The sequence below is a fragment of the Polyodon spathula genome, chromosome 19 (assembly GCF_017654505.1).
Source record: "Polyodon spathula isolate WHYD16114869_AA chromosome 19, ASM1765450v1, whole genome shotgun sequence".
NCBI classification, from domain to species: Eukaryota; Metazoa; Chordata; class Actinopteri; order Acipenseriformes; family Polyodontidae; genus Polyodon; species Polyodon spathula.
This window is the reverse complement of record NC_054552.1, coordinates 22,912,570-22,931,362: the sequence shown is the minus strand read 5'-3', so window position 1 is coordinate 22,931,362 and position 18,793 is coordinate 22,912,570. Positions and strand designations below refer to the sequence as shown.

The 18,793-nt window shown below is 38.0% G+C and overlaps 1 protein-coding gene across 9 annotated transcripts in view; it reads right to left on the bottom strand.

Annotated features, from left to right (window-relative positions):
• LOC121294469 (neogenin-like) overlaps window positions 1–18,793 on the bottom strand; it is a 164,362-nt gene that overhangs the window by 59,936 nt on the left and 85,633 nt on the right. For all 9 annotated transcript variants that reach the window (XM_041218185.1, XM_041218181.1, XM_041218182.1 and 6 more), the window contains exon 5: window positions 12,031–12,167. In XM_041218185.1, coding sequence (XP_041074119.1) covers window positions 12,031–12,167 — 137 coding nt within the window. The remainder of the gene's footprint in view (window positions 1–12,030; window positions 12,168–18,793) is intronic.

Here is an 18,793-nt window from a genome sequence, read left to right as displayed (position 1 = left end):
AAACGTTTCACATCCAAAACAGCCTTGATACAAGTATAAGTGGTGGTGGGTCAGAAGTGTACGGAAAGTGATGATGTCACTAAATTCCGTGCAGATGATTATCCTCTGTGAAAGTGCTCTTTTGCTTTGCTCTGTGTGCAGACACGCACCATTAACACCAAATGTGCTTAAAACATTTGGAATCGATTTGACAAGCAGAGAGTCCAAAAGCTAAAAATACCACTAAAACGTTGCCATGCCTTGAAGCCCCCTGTACAGCAGCCAGTGATCTTACTGCAGGATCTCAGCAGCTAGCACGGAGACTGTCTCTATACTGACCCTACCTGGGGAGAGGGTCACTGCTAAGAAGTGTTCAGTCAAGGAGGGGGGTCTAATACCAGTGCAGGTGAAACAGCACATACTGTTCTACAGTGGCACGGTCAGAGCTACAATGCTGACTATGCAAGTTGTTTCACCTTTAGTGAAACTACTGTACTGTAGAGTAGATTTGCTGAAATTAAATGATCACAATCTTATTTTTTTCAATGTGTATTGAATCTTATGTAGGCTCACTTCTGTAAGTTTGCACATTTCTACACCTTGCATCAGGTTTTTTTTTTTGTTTTGTTTTATTGTGAGCTCCAATTTAGCAATATCTCTTTCAATATACATTTCTCACACCTGATAAAGCTAAACGACAAGCTGAAGACTGATGTTGCTAAAAGATGGCGCTGCAAATATACCCTTGTTCCATTAAAGGTGAAAACTTCCATAGCACATATTTTTGGCTGTCACTTCTAGACCCGTATCTAGAAAAATGATTTTATACATAAATATATGTAAAAGGGAGTCTTGTCGGCCTCTTTTAGTATACTTTGTGAAACTGGATTCTACCACAGAAGAACCCAGAAACACACCAGGGGAGGCTGCATACAGCAAAGCAGTCCCAAATAAAACAAATAAAATGCAATGAATTGTGAAACAAGGGCTCAGCCTCACCACTCTACCCTTGGGAAGACCCGAGTACAGTTTTAGCTAATTACAGTGCTGTTATTTTTATGATAACAGCTTCCTTTCATTGGCCTTTCTTATAAACCCCAATACAATTGTTTCTAAAATCTACAAAATAATAAACCGTTATTGAGGACGTTAAACATTTTTCCATTCAAAGTGCCAGCAACCAGTGTGAATTCCACACTAATTACCTCACCAGGCCAATTCTCTGGAAGCTTTACGACCCTCTCGCAGTGAAATCGTCCCTCAAACCACAACAAACGCCTCCTCACTCTCTTCTAGATCATTCCCCCTGGCGACAGGCCTCCTGAATACATGCAACCAGATCCAAAGAATCCAAAGAATATTTTAAAGGAGAGCGGCCTAAATTTTAAATTCTGAGGTAAAGAGGTCAGAAGCTAGATTAAGTACTCTCCCGCTAATGCCTTTATCAGTGCAAGTTTTACCTCCTAAGGCTACAAACTGAGGCCGTCACAACTGAGCTGTACAATCACTCCATGTTTAGATATCAACACTACGAAGTTGAAGTCAGCAAAGAAGGATTAGAGAGGTTGTTATTTTTTATCTTAAAAAATGTTACAGTAGATATAACTATACTGGCATTGTTTCATTGCTACAGCTATTAACATGGGTGTTGATGTAGCTGTTGATGCTTGTCGATGCCATTGTCACACGTCGTATAAGATTAAAACCCAGGAGTGTCGTACTAAAATGTATGACAACATTCAATAATGATTTCACAACATGTACGTAAAAACGTTAGTGTAACAAATGTATGGACAAGCGACTCCATAAATACCTAGATCTCTATCAATAAATGAGTAGGTAAATAATGTCTTCTCCAAGTTTCAATAAAAATGGACAGGAGATTGGACAGGTACCTCCTTATATTCCCAGATTATGATACTCTCTCAAACTACAAAATGTCTTCACTTAGTTTCACAACACGGTTCTGTAGATGCAGGTAAAACCCTACAGTGCGACACACTGTAGATAACAAAGCTCAAGGGAAATGTTCCCTCCAATTCTCAGTCACACGCAAAGGAAAGAAAAGAAATCCCAACCACTATATAAATGATACATAATGGATTTGAGTGTGGTATCTTAATAGCGTTAATCTGCACCAGTGATGAAAGATATGACCAAAGCCGGAAACCACAGGAGCCGTTTTGTAAAGAGCTGTTAAGATGGCGGTAGGTGTGCTTTAGCTGGTTTGGTTCAAATAGCTGGGGAGCTCAGCATGTAGCTTGTGGATTTTTGTAGCAAGATTTCTTTTGTTATTAGAGTGAAGTTTAGTCTGAAGAGCTTAAACAGATAAGATCTGCGAAGGAACAGATTTCGTTTTTTCTGCTGGCTGGACCACCACGCTTTGTCTACAGTACCACAATGCAAACAGCAGGTTTAACAGATTTTAAAGGCAGGACAGCAGTTTATAAAAAGTTACACAAGACAGGTTATTTATATTGTGTTATGTAGACAGATATGATCTTTACCAAGTTTACCAACAGATACATAAATAAATAAAAGAACAGCTTCTTTTTTAAATTCACATCAATCTTCAGTGCTAAATAAGGTGGTCTCAGTTTAATTAAGACAAACTCTGCTGGAGACTGGGTTTGTTTGTACTGTAGCATTCACAAATGATTTCAAACTAAGCAAACCCACTTGAAATAGACTTTCAGAACTGAAGTGTGAATGGGTCTGAATTTATTGGAATCACTAGGCCATTTAGCAGTGCTCTTATAGAACAAATAAAAAAATAAATAAAACAATAGAGAAATTACTTCAAACCAAAAGATAACCCAGAAACCTATTGCATACTAACTGAATCAAATACAGAACATATAGTATTTCTGTGGTGAATGAAATGATAAAATCACTCATGTGGCTTTGTCTGCCTTTTACAAAATTGCTCCTTTGTCAAGTGGTATTATGTGAAAGATTTCAGGACTGAAGTATTGAGTTGTAATGCATGTTCCATTTGTCTTTCTTTTTGTATACAGACAAAACAGTAGTATATTGTACATTATATTGTATATTGTATTGTACATGTACAGCACATTTTAAAAACTATAGTTAAAACTGTTTATGAATAAATTATCAAAGACAATATTGCCTATGATTTTTTTTTTTCTTTTTGTATACTTCCTTCAGTGTTCAAAGTTTGAAGACAAACTGTAGCCATATTGAGCAGTCAAAGTCTAAATTCCTAAAGTGGTCTACTTCAGCACCTAGACCACTGTGCCTCCCCAGATAAAGCTGTAGCTCAAGCTTCTGCGTTATTATATGAAAGTCCCTGCATTATGACACAGTCATTCCTGATGAGAATAACCTCTGCAGTTTTCATCTGAATTCCAGTTTCTTTCATGGGAAAGTCCGAAGATTAAATTCAGCCACTGCTGGGTGCTGAACAAACTGCTATGGGAAATAAAAATGAAAACAATCCCATTACCGGGCGCAAGAAGATTTGTAATGGAACATTAAGCGCCTTCGTTTTACTAACTAGACAGTTACGGCCCATAAAGAGTCTATACTTAAAGAACAAAAAAAACAAGCCCTTTAAGTCACTTGCTTGCTGATCAGAGCCATGTTAGTTGGCTTCCCACCAGACCGGAACTGAAAAGCACTCGTGGAATTCAATGGAAACGCAGTGAGCTTTAATCCACGAGATAAAAATCACCGTCGCAGAGCACAGTGTAATCTAAAATGATGGAACAACGACCACTTCAGCATATGAAAATGGTTCCCTCAAATAGGCTCTTAATTTTCCAAAAGCAGCAGAAAAATTAGGATTGAATAACTATTTAAATGGGTCTCCGTTCACTCTGTCCAACAAGGAGCTTCAGCAAGTCGTAATACTAAAATACTACTGGAAATTTTTTGTTATATTTGTGTTGGCAATTGGACACTATTCAGAGTATAAATAAAGACTTTATAAATACAGGCGAAGGCAAAATGTAACATACAGGGAGTACATATTGTTGTACAATGCCATATAAAATATATAATGCAATAAACAAATGCAATGTAAACATTTTCACATCAAGTATTCTTTTTTTTAAATGGGAATTCAAACCCACAACATAATGGTCTTCTAGACCCTATAACAATTATATGTCCCTAGAAAGCACCCCATTGAAGGTCTACTCTAAGAAATTTACAAGAAAAAATCAATACAAAACACCACTAATGTATCAATAAAATTAACGCAAGCCCATGTAAGTTATTGATCCCTGTTTACAGCAGCATGTGTAGGATGTTGTAATTAGCTAGTTAACTCTCCTCCAAGAAAAATTAATTCAACAGCTTGAGCTCTGCAGATTGTGCTGTGCTCCAAACAGCTTGGCTTGCCAGAAGCTAACATGACGAACACCCAGCATTCTCTCAAGTGTTTAACTCAGGAGCACACAGGCAACGTTCACAAGTAGCAGAAAAGAAAAAAAAGATGAATGGCTTTTAAAAACCTCATGTTAAAAGGTAGGAATTTTTTAACTTTTTAGTGAGCTTGTGTACACGTATGAAAGGTCTTAGTATCCACATTCCTGTTCATGCAAGTAGCAACAGTATTGGCCTTCCTAGAGACAGGTCCCCAAACAGCTTGACCTTGCCCAGGGAAGACCACTCTCCAAAGAGAGATAGAGAGAGATTTAATCAAGCGTCCTGGGTCTGTCTTGAATTGCTCATCAGTTTCAAACACAGATCTGGAGATGTCGGCACATATACAGAGATTAAGAAAAAGAAATTGCAATATGTACAGTAACACAAACTTTTGGGCTGTCCTTCAAAATGATAGAGTCATTTATAACTTAATCAGAATATTTGATGTATTTTACAATATAGAAAAAAAGATGCATTTCCCAGTTTAAGTAACTACATCTTATCAGAAAGAATTACACAGTGGGCTCTGGTTTGGCAGGTTCTTCTGTATCCATGACTACAAGAAGAACAGTATCAAAAGACTATGGGCCATTCTGGAGAACAGACGTTTGCTAAACATTTCTATTCCCAACAACTTCCCTGAGGGGATTTAGAGCGGATTCTCACTGAGTAAATCACCTTTTAGACTAAAACAAAAAACAGAACCAGCACTTTAATGGAAGGCTTCTCGTTGTATTTATTTATTTATTTATTTGACTGGTACAAAAATGTTTAAACGTTTAAATGTGTTTAATCCTAAAGTGTAGGTAATTAAATTGAGTCAAATATCCCTACTAACTAGCTCTGTTTCTAAGTCGAAACAAAAACATTTATATACTAGTAGATTTTATGGTCGTTGGAGAAGAACTAGGCTGAGACACAACCGATGAGATATTTAGTGTTTCTAAACAAGAACAAATATAAATAAAAAAAGAACAGGGGGGGAAAAAAAAAAGCAAATCCTTAAAAACATAGAGAAAACACACATAAAATACTGGAAGCATGAACCATTTATCCTTACAGTACTATATATAAATACATTACCACCAAATGGTCATTCCACCCCCTTAGCAACATTGATACCTATTGTAAGATGCAGGCAACCCACAGCCTCCACCTAAACTGGGCAAAACTGGGCAAAACAGATTTATGTAACAATGGCCATATCCCCAAATGGTGCTGCACATTTAGTGTTTTTTTTTTTTTCATTAAAAGCAGGCTTTTAATTGACTCTCCCCATTCAGATTTAAAATCCCCCCTCCCTCCCCCCAACACAACAGCTGAAACACAAGGCTGCTCATCAAAATGTAATATACTTCAGCAGGTCCCGGCAATGATTTTTATTGGATCCCAGGCCTTATTTATAAACGAGGAACACATGGAACAAACAGGCTCCACTCATAAAGAAAAAAAAAAAAACCTGCCATCCCCATTAACCAGCGTTTAGACTTGGATTTAAAAAAAAAAAAGCAGCGCAGCTCTCTTACACAGCACTCTAATTAAGACGTGCTGGATTCCCCACTCAAAGCAGAGAATAGTACAATACAGAAAGCCTTGCAAGCAGCTAACGTTACTGTTCGGTCCTGTTTGTCTTGGTGAAGGCTTCTACCATGCTAGCCAGGGGGTAAGAGTAAGACCAAAACCTCATTGGAAGGGTAGATTTCTGCATATAAATTTCAGTCTGTGGGGGAAGACAGCAGGCCTCATAAAAACAAGGCCGGCCACATAATGTTGGTCTACTTCACACACACACACACACACAGTAAACCTTATGATAAAAACTTACAACCTTGTTGTCTAGCACTGGGACGAAAAACAGATTATGATAAAACAGATACTAACTGCAGTTTTCCCTTTCCGTCACCCCTCTCAGGTTGATAGAAGCAGCTTTACGGGAAGCAAGAACCTCCAGTCTCACTTTTTCAACTCAGGGAAATATTTTTACAGTTAAAATCTACTGACTATCTATACGACACAAAATAAAATGGATTCTATAAACACCTGGAGCAGCAAGAGCATGGCTTTTGAACGGGAGATTTTTAAAAATACAATGAGTGCAATTTTGAAATGAAGCCTAGTTGCTTTCTGATTAAGGATGCCCCACAAGCTGAAAAATGTGACTGTTTACTGGTTATTGCTGAACACCAAAAGCACTGCTTTTGAGAGGTGGTACAAGACCTAATTTCACTGTGGCGTGGTTCAAGTTCGCCTGCACGGCAGGCATGGGTGTTGCTGTGGCGGTTTGTGAAATGTGTAGAGTTGATAAAGAGACTTGTACATGTCCTGTTCAGAACTGGCTGATTTCTATTAATGGCTTTTAAAGTTGGTGAAGTGTGGTTGTAACAACGTCTAACTTTTTTGGCCAACTTGCAATTTTTTGCTTCAATAACTAGCAAGCGCCAACAATACAGAATAGTAGAGAACACTCATAGTATAGTATATTAAACAGGCAAAGAATAAAATTTTAGGTGAACTAAAGAACCCCCTTTAGTAATGATTATTACCATCTACTGCAGTGGTGTAATACTAAAGACACACAATAATGATATATGATATACAAATGTTGACAAAACTATGTAGTATTTTGGTCCGGTATCACAATATGATGTATCGTTTAAGGAAAGCTCCCAATATATTTTTAAGTGAGTGAATCATCCTTGCACCACCCAGTCTGACATTGCTCCCTAAGCGTTTACAACACGCCACTGTTTTTCACAGAAATAAATAAACACAAAAAGAAATATGCTGTTTCTTTTGTGTTATTTGTTTATTTATGATAATGACTTTTGTTCTCCCCAAAGATCGTTTAGCTCCTCTGCCTCAAACCCACATGCAGCAAGCAGTTCTCCATGATAATGATCAAACACTGCTGCCAGGAACCTCTCTGGGATTGCCAGAGACAGCGAGAGAAAAAAACCAAACCAAAGTGGGCTGGGGGAGGCTGGAAATGTGGGAAAGAATGGAAGCTCTGTGCAAGATGAGCACAAATTGTCTCTCTGCTCCGGTGGCTCAGAACCTGTTGGTAATTTAGTGAAGCAGGGTCAGGGGTGTGCCACTCAGACTCTGTTCTAATCAGCTTTCTGAAACCTGCACCAGCATAACACCCAAACACACACAGTCAATTCTCATTTACACATTTTTAACGGATTTCCTAATACTACGAATGTTCTATATGTCCAGGGCAAATTTAACAGTCGCTTATTACAAATGACTTCTTATAATGCAAATTCACTTAACATTAATATCTGAAATTAAAAAGATGTTATCCTGAAGGTGACTGGCTACTCTTGTAATTATGCTGCATGACTGTAAAATGGCCAGCCACTAGATAGGTACTACTGCAAAAAGACTAGCCACTGCGTAGAAAATGCATAGTACATTTACCTTTATTTAGAACAGGTAGCATTCTGATTGGTCCAAATCAGTACGTGTACTAAATATTTAAAACATGTACTAAATAATGCATTTTTGCCCTGGATGGCCTTCCATAATAATGTATCGTGTGAAGATCAGTATTCATCTCCCCACACCCCTACTAAGAAAGGAAGTTTCTTACATACAAAAAGAACCCGTCTCCCGTGTTAAGAGTCAGAGGAACACTCGGCACCCACAGAAAAACACAACAAAAAGGAAGCATGCATCGCCATGCAAAACGTGTCGCTTTACTGAATCATGTTTTGAACCATCCCTGTGACATCTTCACGACTCCAGGGGCACCGTTTCCATAGAGATTAAGTAGATCTCGATTGTATTAAGTCATTAGAGCATTGGAGGCAGCTGCTGCCGTCACTGCTGCTGGTTGTAGCAAGCGCCACCTTCCCTTTGAAGAAGGAGTCTCTCTTCGCTCTGGAAACTTGATACATCGGGGGCAAAGAAGGGATTCAGCAGAGACGCCGCGTACACGGACCCCTGATTTTCACACTTAACTTGTAATAGCTGGTAGGCTCTGACCTCCGTATTTAGATGGAGATGTAATCTGACTTTCTACAGTGGTACCCAATGCAGCCATTTATTTAATCTGAAGATGTTTATACAAGAGGCATCTCAAAGCTTGCTTGTCTATTCTGGATATGCCCCAGCCCTACAGTGAGTGTATATTAAACAGGGAGAGCCATAGACTGAGCAGTCATGCTGCTGGCTTGTGTCCTCGTGCTTTGGTGAGGAAGTGAAGGAAACAGCAAGGCGCATCAACTCACTGAAGGGAATCAATGCACCAAGGCGCGTCTTTCAGTGAATAAACTAAAGAAAAACATAAAGTTGGCAATAGGACTGCTTTAAAAGAATTATGATGAATATGGGTTTTGGAGTAGTATTAGGATTTGCATGTATTCTCATCATATTGCAGTCAAAGAGCAAACTTAAACCCTGTACTCCACTAAATTCTCTTATCAAACAAAGGAGAAACCCTTCCATTTTTCAAGTGGTGGGTTAGACTAACAAACAGAACCCTCTAAATTAAATAGTCTTAAAATCGGTTAATTCCTGCCTTGACACTTCTATTTGAAAACAAGACTTTGGAATGCTGAAATTATAACCAAACTCTGACCAAGCTGGAACGAAGCAGCATAGGGGCAAGGAGTTAACACTTCAGAATTTAAGGGAAAAGAGAAGAAAACTAAACAAATATAAAGGTACTCAAATATCTCAATAAACTGTCTCCGTGAAGGGCAGAGAAAATCAAAACAGGAGGCCGCAGACACACCATGTTGCTTATTTAAAACAATTAGCAATAACTATTGTGTTTTTTATAGTCATCAAAAGCCAACAAAGGATAAGGCCTGCTGCTCCCAAGATGCTTTGCTCCCCCTCTCTTCCTGCATACACCCTATTTGTCTGAGACTTCTCCATAAGGAGATTAAATAAGTTCCATGTAATTGAATTTACCAAGGGAAAAGGACTTTCATTTAGTTTCCCTTTCATTGTGGGAGAGAACACTGTTACAGGCTCATTTTAAACAGTCCACACGCGACCAAGACAGACAAAAAAGAATGAAAGAAACACTAACTAGACAAAGTTGAAATTAAAGGATATCATCCAACCCAGCTATTGAGTACTAAGGGTGTACCAATCCTTCTACAAGTGTACCACTGTATTGTTGCAGTGTTCCCATGCTTTGGCTATGCTATGCATTTACCATAGTTTACCCTTACTTGCCATATATATATTAATACACTTTCCAATATCTTGCTATTCTTTGCAATGCTTAACTATGCTTTATTACAATTTGCTATGCTTTTACTATGTGAAACTTTTATAGCTTACAAAACAAATGCACCATTTAACAATATAAAGCACATATAAGAAATCAATCACAAGTTCCAGTTCACCTTCTCCTATATGGATATATATCTATATATCAATCAATTCTAGGGTTAAAATTACTTTATGATTAATATTAATATCAGTTTCATGAGAACAACTTTTGTTTTTGATTTAAAATGCTTTTTTTTTTTTTTAAATAAATTAAGTGCGCCCATATTTCACCCCTGACTTTCTCCCCAATTTGGAATGTCCAATATTTTTTTCCCCTCATCGCAGCGATTCCCCATGTTTCTCAGGAAACCTGAGTGGGCGTCTCCCAATCCCAGAAGCAACCAGCTTCCTCTTTTACACACAGGATCTCCAGAGTGGATGTAAGCGAGCAGGGTTCGCTGTTGAGTGAGGAGAAGAAACAGTCGCTGCTGGTGATTTATAAGTCAATACGTTCTGTGTGGGGCGTCTCATACTACGAGAGACACCATGCCACACAATTTGAGCACACTGAATGAGATTAAATCTTTATAGTAAGAGAGAGAGTGGGATTGATTCAACTGATTAGCATACTTCTGTATGAATATCCACCCCATCGACACCGCTCCAGCCACCCTGCGCACTGTACTTAATGAAGAGCTAGTTGATAGTCGTTAGGGAGTGCAAGGAAGTGCTGTAGAATCGTGTTGCCTAGCAATAGAGCATTGTTATCAAATTACAACCACTCCAGAAATCTGCACTTTGTGATAATCAGGGTTCGCTGTGTAACCTGATCCAGCAGCGTGGCCTGGCCCTGGCGGACTCTGTCTGACTCCTATCTAATTAGGAAGATGGAGCACAGCGGATTGGCCTTGCACTTACAAGGCTCGTTCACAACTACCTCGAGCAGCCTTGAGAAAATCAATTGGGGAGTTGGTCTGTCAGAGGGAGAGAGAAGCTGGAAATAATTAGGCTGTCCAGTGCAACTCAGGCCTGCCCAACATACAGCAATGTGAATGAAGATTATTGTAATCCTCCCGAACATAAAGAACAACTTGGGAAACTACAATGAGCCATGTTGTGCGTTTAGTCTTGTATCACGATACAAACAATAGATACTTCTATTATAATACAATATATATCATATAAAGAAAGTATCACAATTTATAGATACATGATGAATCTTTACACCTCTATTCCTAAAGTTTAAACGTAAAGGAAATTAAACAGAACCTAACCTCCCTAGTACAACAGCACCTTAAAATTCTGAAGTCATGCTGAATTTCTTATTTAAACCAGCCCTTTACGGCTACTGACAGTGAACCCGACTGCACTGCTCCTCTTTGGACCACTTTTTCTGACCTTGCCTGGGGCTTACAGCAAAGGGGGGGAGCACTAAAGTCATTTATTACTGTTAATATTGTCTCTGTTTTACCTTAGTAAATTTGTTTCAACATAAAATCCTGTTTCCTTTAGTATTCCCATACCTGATACCTTAGAGTCATTTGCAGTTTTCATGATGAAGAAAGGAAACAAAACAGTCTCTCTCTAACTTCCTGAAGTATTCCCTTAAGAACAAAGGATTCCATTTCACCTTGGTCATAATTATCCTGGTATAGATTCGAACGAAAGCCAGCTCAAGCAATTTCCCTTGGTAGTTGTTATTTTAATTGAAGCTACATATGTTTTACCTGACACCAGAGATGTTTTTTGGCCTTAGGAACACAACTTTTCACTACAGACACCTCCATCTGATGATTACCAAATGCCTGTACTTAAAGGGTGAACATCTGGCTGATTACAGTGAATATAATCTATAAGTGTAACAGAAGGTGTGTTTACCAGGCAGAAACCATATTCAACAGCATTCATAAATTCAATTCAATGTAATAAGTAGAAACCTGGCATTTTTGTAACTTATAGGAGTTGTTCCGCCACAGGGATGTTAATTAGTGACATACATGTGTTTTCATGTTTTAATATTAAATTGTAACCTAATATTTGCAGAATTTGCTGAAAAAGATGTAAGATTAGCACAATTATTACAGAAAATAAATCTCAGGAGTCAAATAAACAAATAAGAGAAACAATCCTATGATGGCAGGGTTGGAAATAAGACTGCCATTGCTACCATTTTACTAGGACTTTAATAAGATACACCTGAGCTTACCTACACACACTGTGGCTAATCAAGCTTGTAGTAAAACCTGGAATGGGTGAAATTGCTATGCAGTAGGAGTCTTATTTTTATCCCTGTGATAGTCATTGACATATTGTTTTTATTCTGTTGTAGAAACGAATACAAACATGGTTATTTTTGCCCTTAAATACTTGTTAAGGCGTACTTGATCACATTTTTGAATATCGGTCCCAGCACTATCGATAAAATACCTTGGACTGTCAGTTCTGCCTGCGCCTCAATGGTTTCGTTGCCGTTGTCCGCCAAGCAGCTGTATATCCCAGCATCCTCCTCTGTGAGGTTCATCACATGCAGACTCCCGCCTCCTATCACCTTAAACCTGGCCTCACTGAGAGAGAGAGAGATAGACAGACAGACAGAGGGGGGGGAACAAAGAGACAGAGGACTTAGCATAAACCAGTGTCTAAAGTAGTATTATCCTGGATAAACATCATATCAAGGGTCATAACATTTTATAAATTATACGCTCTGAGTATTCAGTGCCAATGCTGTAGTATGTTAAGGTCGATAGGGAATAGAAAACAGAAGCCTGTCAAGTGCAGTAAGAACTATATACAATTTACGGTGTACAACAAAACCTCCATTATCCTGTAACTAAACAGGAACCAGGGGTGTCTGAATAATCACTGTTCAGATCATTTCATTAAGACTGTGAAATTGTTTACATGACTTTCCCAATGAAAAAGCCTCCTGCAAATATACCATGCAACCACTTTACATCAAAATATGTACCTTGCAACACTGCACTATTCTATACATTATTCTAGACATATTACCAAAGGGACAGTGTGGATAACAGAGGTGTTCTGAGAGGTGTTGCTGTAGCGTCAACTGAATACACTGTGAAAAGTGCAAACACACACAGATTGATATAGATATATACTGTGTTTGTCCACACTGTATACATTACACAAACAAGTGGACCCAAACAAAATGTATCCCCACCAGTGGGTAAATCAGCCACCTCAAATTTCTTCCAGGCACCTTTATTACTCAGGTCTGAAGTACAAATACAGATATTTGATCAACTGTTACTCATTAAATGGCAATCACAATTAGGGCTTCTGATTTTCGGTGTTAACCGATAAAACACCCCCGACATGAAAAAATAAATCGGTGGAAAGCCAATAAACACCGAAAAAACTGTGGAAATGGTTAATCTATTCACGTTGACTTTAAAATACAGAGGATTTAAAACAGTATTGTGGCGAAATTTACAAAAATACCTACACACAAAAACCCAAGAATAATGTGCCTGTGACCAGAGGGATTTTGTTGTGGAAGACAGCAAAGGAAAAAAAGGTGCAACTTAAGTGTGCAAGTACTGTCGAGTTACTATTCATATTTTGACACAAAAAAAAAAAATGCTCAAGCATTTTGCAAAGTATCCAAAAACACTAATTTCATACAGTATATCAAAAACAAAAGCCCTGAAAAAAAAGATTTACATAAAACTCAAATAGCAAAAAATAAGCACCAAAAAATAAAATTAATAAAACCCAAAAAACAGAAGCCCTGTTTATACTGGATGTGATAGAGATTCAACAGCGAGATAATGTAGGGTTAATGCTGGCATGAAGTCATGACTACTTAGATAAGCACTGACTGTAGCATCTGCAGTGTAAACAAGCCTGACCTCTGTTTGACACAACAATTGAATTATTTAAGTTTTTCTTTAGACAGATAATGTGTATAGAAATAAACAAATGTGGGGAAAAAAGGAGACATGCAAAGAGAAAAAACAAAACAAAAAGAGAAATAAATAGAACCCGTTAACCAAGTAAATCAATGACGTGCTATCCCAGTGCTACCGAGTTACAGGTAGACGCAATTCTCAATTCGAGTGTCACCTGACTGCTCATGTTTCTGAAACTCAGTGACCTGTAAGACCTGACCTTTCCCCTCTAACCTCTGGTACCAGTTAATGCAGGAGAGAACTATAAACATGCTCACAGTACTGCACGTTGAGTTAACTCCCCGCTAAGCAAAGGAGAAAAATCAATAGGACACAAGGAATATCGCTAGAGCACTAAGGTTCGCCCTGAAGAGGCCTTGTCCTCTTAGAAATGAAGCGATTCAGAGATACTCATCCTGCTGCACAATCTGATACCCTGGTTATCAAGCGGTTTAAACGAGTGCATTAATGCAATGATTTGAATGCAAGTACAGTATAAAGCTATAACAGGAGAAGACCCCATCCTCTGTCATCTGTCATACAGAATGGAATGGATAAGTTCTACAAGCACACTGTATTCAACCACCCTCAGGCAGTGCCCTGTGTCAATTCAATCAGCCATATTTAGATATTCATTTGGAGACTAATAGACCTGTGACAAGCTTGTGCACAGCAGTACAGGTTCAATCAGTTTGTGAATTAAAGCATGAAGCAGCAGTCCCCTTTCTTTGCAGAAATACTGTATAAAATCACCTATATTATATCAACCAATGACAGTTACAGAATTGGCAAAAATCCTGTGTACTTATGCATAGAACATATGGAACAATTCTAAGGTTAAAAAGACAACATCGCTTCTTTTTATTTTGAACAGCAGTACAATTTTTTTTTGTTTTGTTTTGGGTTTTTTTCATGTAAGTCAATACGTTGATGGTGTCTCATCATTCCACACAGCCAGAGCCTAACACCCTACACACAACGCATGAATTCTGGTTATTTTAAATCATTACTGGGTGCTACAACATGTAGCAAAAATGTAAAATAAAAACAGATCTCTCAGCCTTGTTAACTCTGAAACCCAGCAGTGAAATAAGAAACGAAAAGCAAACGTACAAACACCTTATCTTTAAAGCACTCTAGGGGCTATAAAACACCTCAGCAAACATTACACTTAACCAGCAACAAAAACAACTTGGCCCGTTCGGATTTGTCGTATGGTACGTGCAGAAACAGTAACGCACATCAACTGCTTAGACTGAACATATTTTAAAACTGGTTTTGAGGAAAAACTAGGGAGACAAATGTTTCAGTAATGCCTTCATTTGTGTTATGAATGCTATTTTACACTTCAAAGTCCACACCTTAGGTCTACTTCAGTTTCGAATATATATATTTTTTTTTACTTCAAGACTTATTAATACGTATTTGAATTATTTAAGAATCGAAGTGAGGTCTTTTCTCTGGAACCGTGGGTATTACAGTTTAAAGCACAGGTCTGGATATTCTTTGTGCCACAGTGCAGTGCAATTCCACATGACCTCATCTTTAATGACACAGTACTGCCTGCTGCCCTTTTTGCTTCCTCTTCAGTGGAGATTTAGTTTCAGATAGCATATAGTAGCAGAACAAAGCCCCCTGTTATTGTCTGTTCACATGCAGCCCTGCCTGCCACCACACATTCCTAAGCATCACTCTGTAAAAACCTCTTCATCGATTCAATACATATTCAACTCTGCTGCCGATTCAAGCACACACACGCTTCGAATTTGTTTCAAGGTATTTAAGGAGGACATTCTCCCCTCTCCCACCCCCGTTGCAATTCCTTCCAGTAAAACAAATATACAAAACATTTAAAAATATATAATTTTAATGAGATGTCAATTACCACCGCAAAAAAGCCTTCTCGCCACTGCCTCAATCTGCGAGCCAACCAAGTGAGCTCATGTTACTACTTGCGGTGGAGGGTGCTTATAAACAGCACCGCATAGCTTGGGAAACAAAACAAGTGTTTTTATAAAATCACATTTAACATGCTGTCCCCACAATGGAATTCCAGGAAGCACGAGGCCCCCTGTAGCACAGCCATATTGTCTTCTCCACTGAGAATGTGATGTACATTTAGCCCCAGACTGACATCAAATTAAGATTTTTATTTTTCTTGTTTTAATTTTGCAGTAGGAAATGATGACAATAAAACAGTTTAAATTATGCTTGTTTTTGTTTTTTAAATATATTTTAGAATAGAACATTTAAATAGTAAATAATTATTTGTGAAATAAGGAATATACATTATAAAAGGTAGACAATGTACAGTAATTACACATTGACTGGCATTTTTTCATTTCGCATCACTGTGTACAGTAAGTTGATACAATGTACCACACAGTACTGCATCAAAATAAAAAAATTCATTCCAAAGATCCATTCAACAAGCACGCTTGAACGACAGTTTAAAATAGTAACCACGGTAACCAACCATTTACAAAAAAGTTTTGTGTAACAAACACAGGAATTAATTTAAGTTTGTTTTGATAAAATCGCCAGCCAAAACTATAATCACAAGTGTTGCAAGCTGTGTTTCAATTACAAGCAGCGAGTAAAAAGGACTATATGATTAACTAGAATCTACAGAACCACTGTAAGAAAAAAAAAAAAAAAAGGAAAGAGGCCCACAGTAAGAAGAGCCAACATGCTGTGGTGACAGAAAACAGCTTGATTGTCTGTTTCTCTGCTTCCAAACTCCACACGTCTGCAACTTCACTTCATTACCCCGCGCGCCACTGCAATTTATTATCCCAGATGCTGCAAGTAACTGAAACTCATTTCCACAGAAACCAACCAACAAATCTCTGTTTGTCTGATCCCTATTGTTATTGATGCTTGCCAGATAGCATTGCAAGCAGCCGCGGCTCAGACACGGGCCTCCTCATAGCTGGGAAATGGATCAAGCTGTCCCCTTGCTCCCCTTGCACAGCCAAGTCTGCTATCAGCCAGGAGCAGCAGCACCGCCTGGGAGCAACGCATTAACCCTTTCCCCTTCAAAATTGGATAGAAAAGTCTGCCCCCAACACCCACCTCACCATCAAATCCTCATAGCGCTTTCCCAAAGCAGCCAAGACATCAAATCTGTCTTTTCGGTAATATTTATCGTAATGCGGCTGTATTTCTACAGAGTTAGCGTATTTAAGCACCTACAGTATGTGCAAGAAAACGCTCTCTACCTAAGTGCACAACAACAGAAAGAGAACAACCTTCGTGAACAGAAACAACTAATGTGAAACATATTCCATCCAGACAGGCTCCACCAGACTGATAAAGGAAAACTAAACAGGTTTCTTAAAATATGGGGTCTAGTGATGAATTAATTACAAAAATAAGTGTGTTTTAAATGGTTTTAAAAAAAAGAATGTTATAATATTGAATATGTATTACGTATCAATATCTGTCTTGTTAGCTTATTATATTACCTTCTACAGAATGTTTTGTTAAGCATCAAACACCACTGTCAAACATATGCATGTTGTCAAATATAAATGTAAGCTTAGTGTTTATACAGTTGTAGTGTTCTGTTAAAACTCAATGTCTTTTTACAGCACACACGGGTCTGTATTTCGGTGACAAAACTAAAAACAGCCATCGTTTAAAATCAATAAAATGAAACTGTCAACAATATATTTCTATCTATAGAAACATCATATTTTAATGATTTAAATGGTAGCAGTACTCAGTTTCATCGTTGCTTAGATTTACTGAACAGACCGCACGTAGTCTAAATGCTCAATAGATTTTAAACATTTGAAATATTATTTTGACTGCAATACACTAATTAAAAGTTATATATTCAATTCAAAGATGCTAGTAAAAGTTGTCATAAAGATCCATCGTTGTGAATCTCATACATTGTTTGCGTCACATTACACACAGTGTAGAACACGGATTACAAACCATTAGTAACAATTCACATCATATGGATCTTAATATATGTGATTAGATGATGTTACTATTCACAAGCTCCGATTAATCAATTCATGTAATAGCCCAGATTAAATCCCCTAGCTAAATGACTATTCTTAATTAAACAACTGACCTTGGAAGCTGTCTAAAACTACAGCCCTGGGTCTGCACAGACATTGTGGACATGATGCTGCAGAACCTCAAGATGCATTAAAAGCAAACTGTCAGAGAAGGCCTTAATTACAGGTAGACTGTTGCCATGACTACCGACAATGTTGAGCAGTAAACACTGACCGCTTGACATATCAATCGTCCTACACAGTTTCCAAGGTGTTGGAACACTGGAAACATTCTGCATGCAAATGAAATGCATAAACTCATTTAAAATGGACAACCAGCCAGGTGAAACTGTCTCCTGTGGGAACACTGAGCATCTAACCAGTTCCCAGTTCCAGTAATAATGTGAAACCCCCCCTGACAGAATTAACATGAGCAATTTTCTAATGAAATTGCCAACCTCCATATCTTGTAAAATACAGCACTCCCCGTTGGTCTATAGTTTCACTTGGAACTCTAATAGAAATGCTATAAATTTTACATGGAGAAGCTAAGCGCCAGCCAACAGAGAAAAGGCTTGTCATTAATCTTGTTAATGCTGGTATTAAACTAAAAGCAATAAAATGCCAAGCCATTAACAGTGATAGGGGCTCCTATAGAGTTTTTAAGTCCGTGTAATCTCCATTTCATATCCTCACACAGGCTGCTCTACCTAGTTTAAGCTGTATTTTATTAAGCATATTTTGGAAAAGAAAACACCGTCTGACCTTAAAATGTCTGAACTTCTGAATTGGGAAGCAGAGTGAATGTAATAAGAACAACTCTAGAAGGCCCTATTATTAAGAGCAAGAAGCTCAAGTGCTTCAAATGACAGACTGTGGAGAAAAAAACAACAACAAATGTTCATGAAATCTAGAGGAAACAACATTACTTAAAAAGAACGGAGTAAAAAGGACGACAGTAAGCAGAACTGGCTTAATTAGGAGTTCATCTCATTTTTTTCTGCGGTGGAACTCAAAATATAATGTTCATTAATAAAAAAAAAGCAACACGTACAGTAGTTTAATACTTTCTCTTCATTAACGACAAAGCTGTAAACACTTACTGCAGTATTTAATGCTACTGTAAATAGAGACATTTCAATGTAAACCAAAGTGATACTATCAGGAGCTTGTCCTCAAAGTATAACATTCAGGCCGGGACATTTTAGTGTGGTGATAAAAAATGGAGGATGACACTGAAGGAGTGATACTAGGCAGGTTTGATTT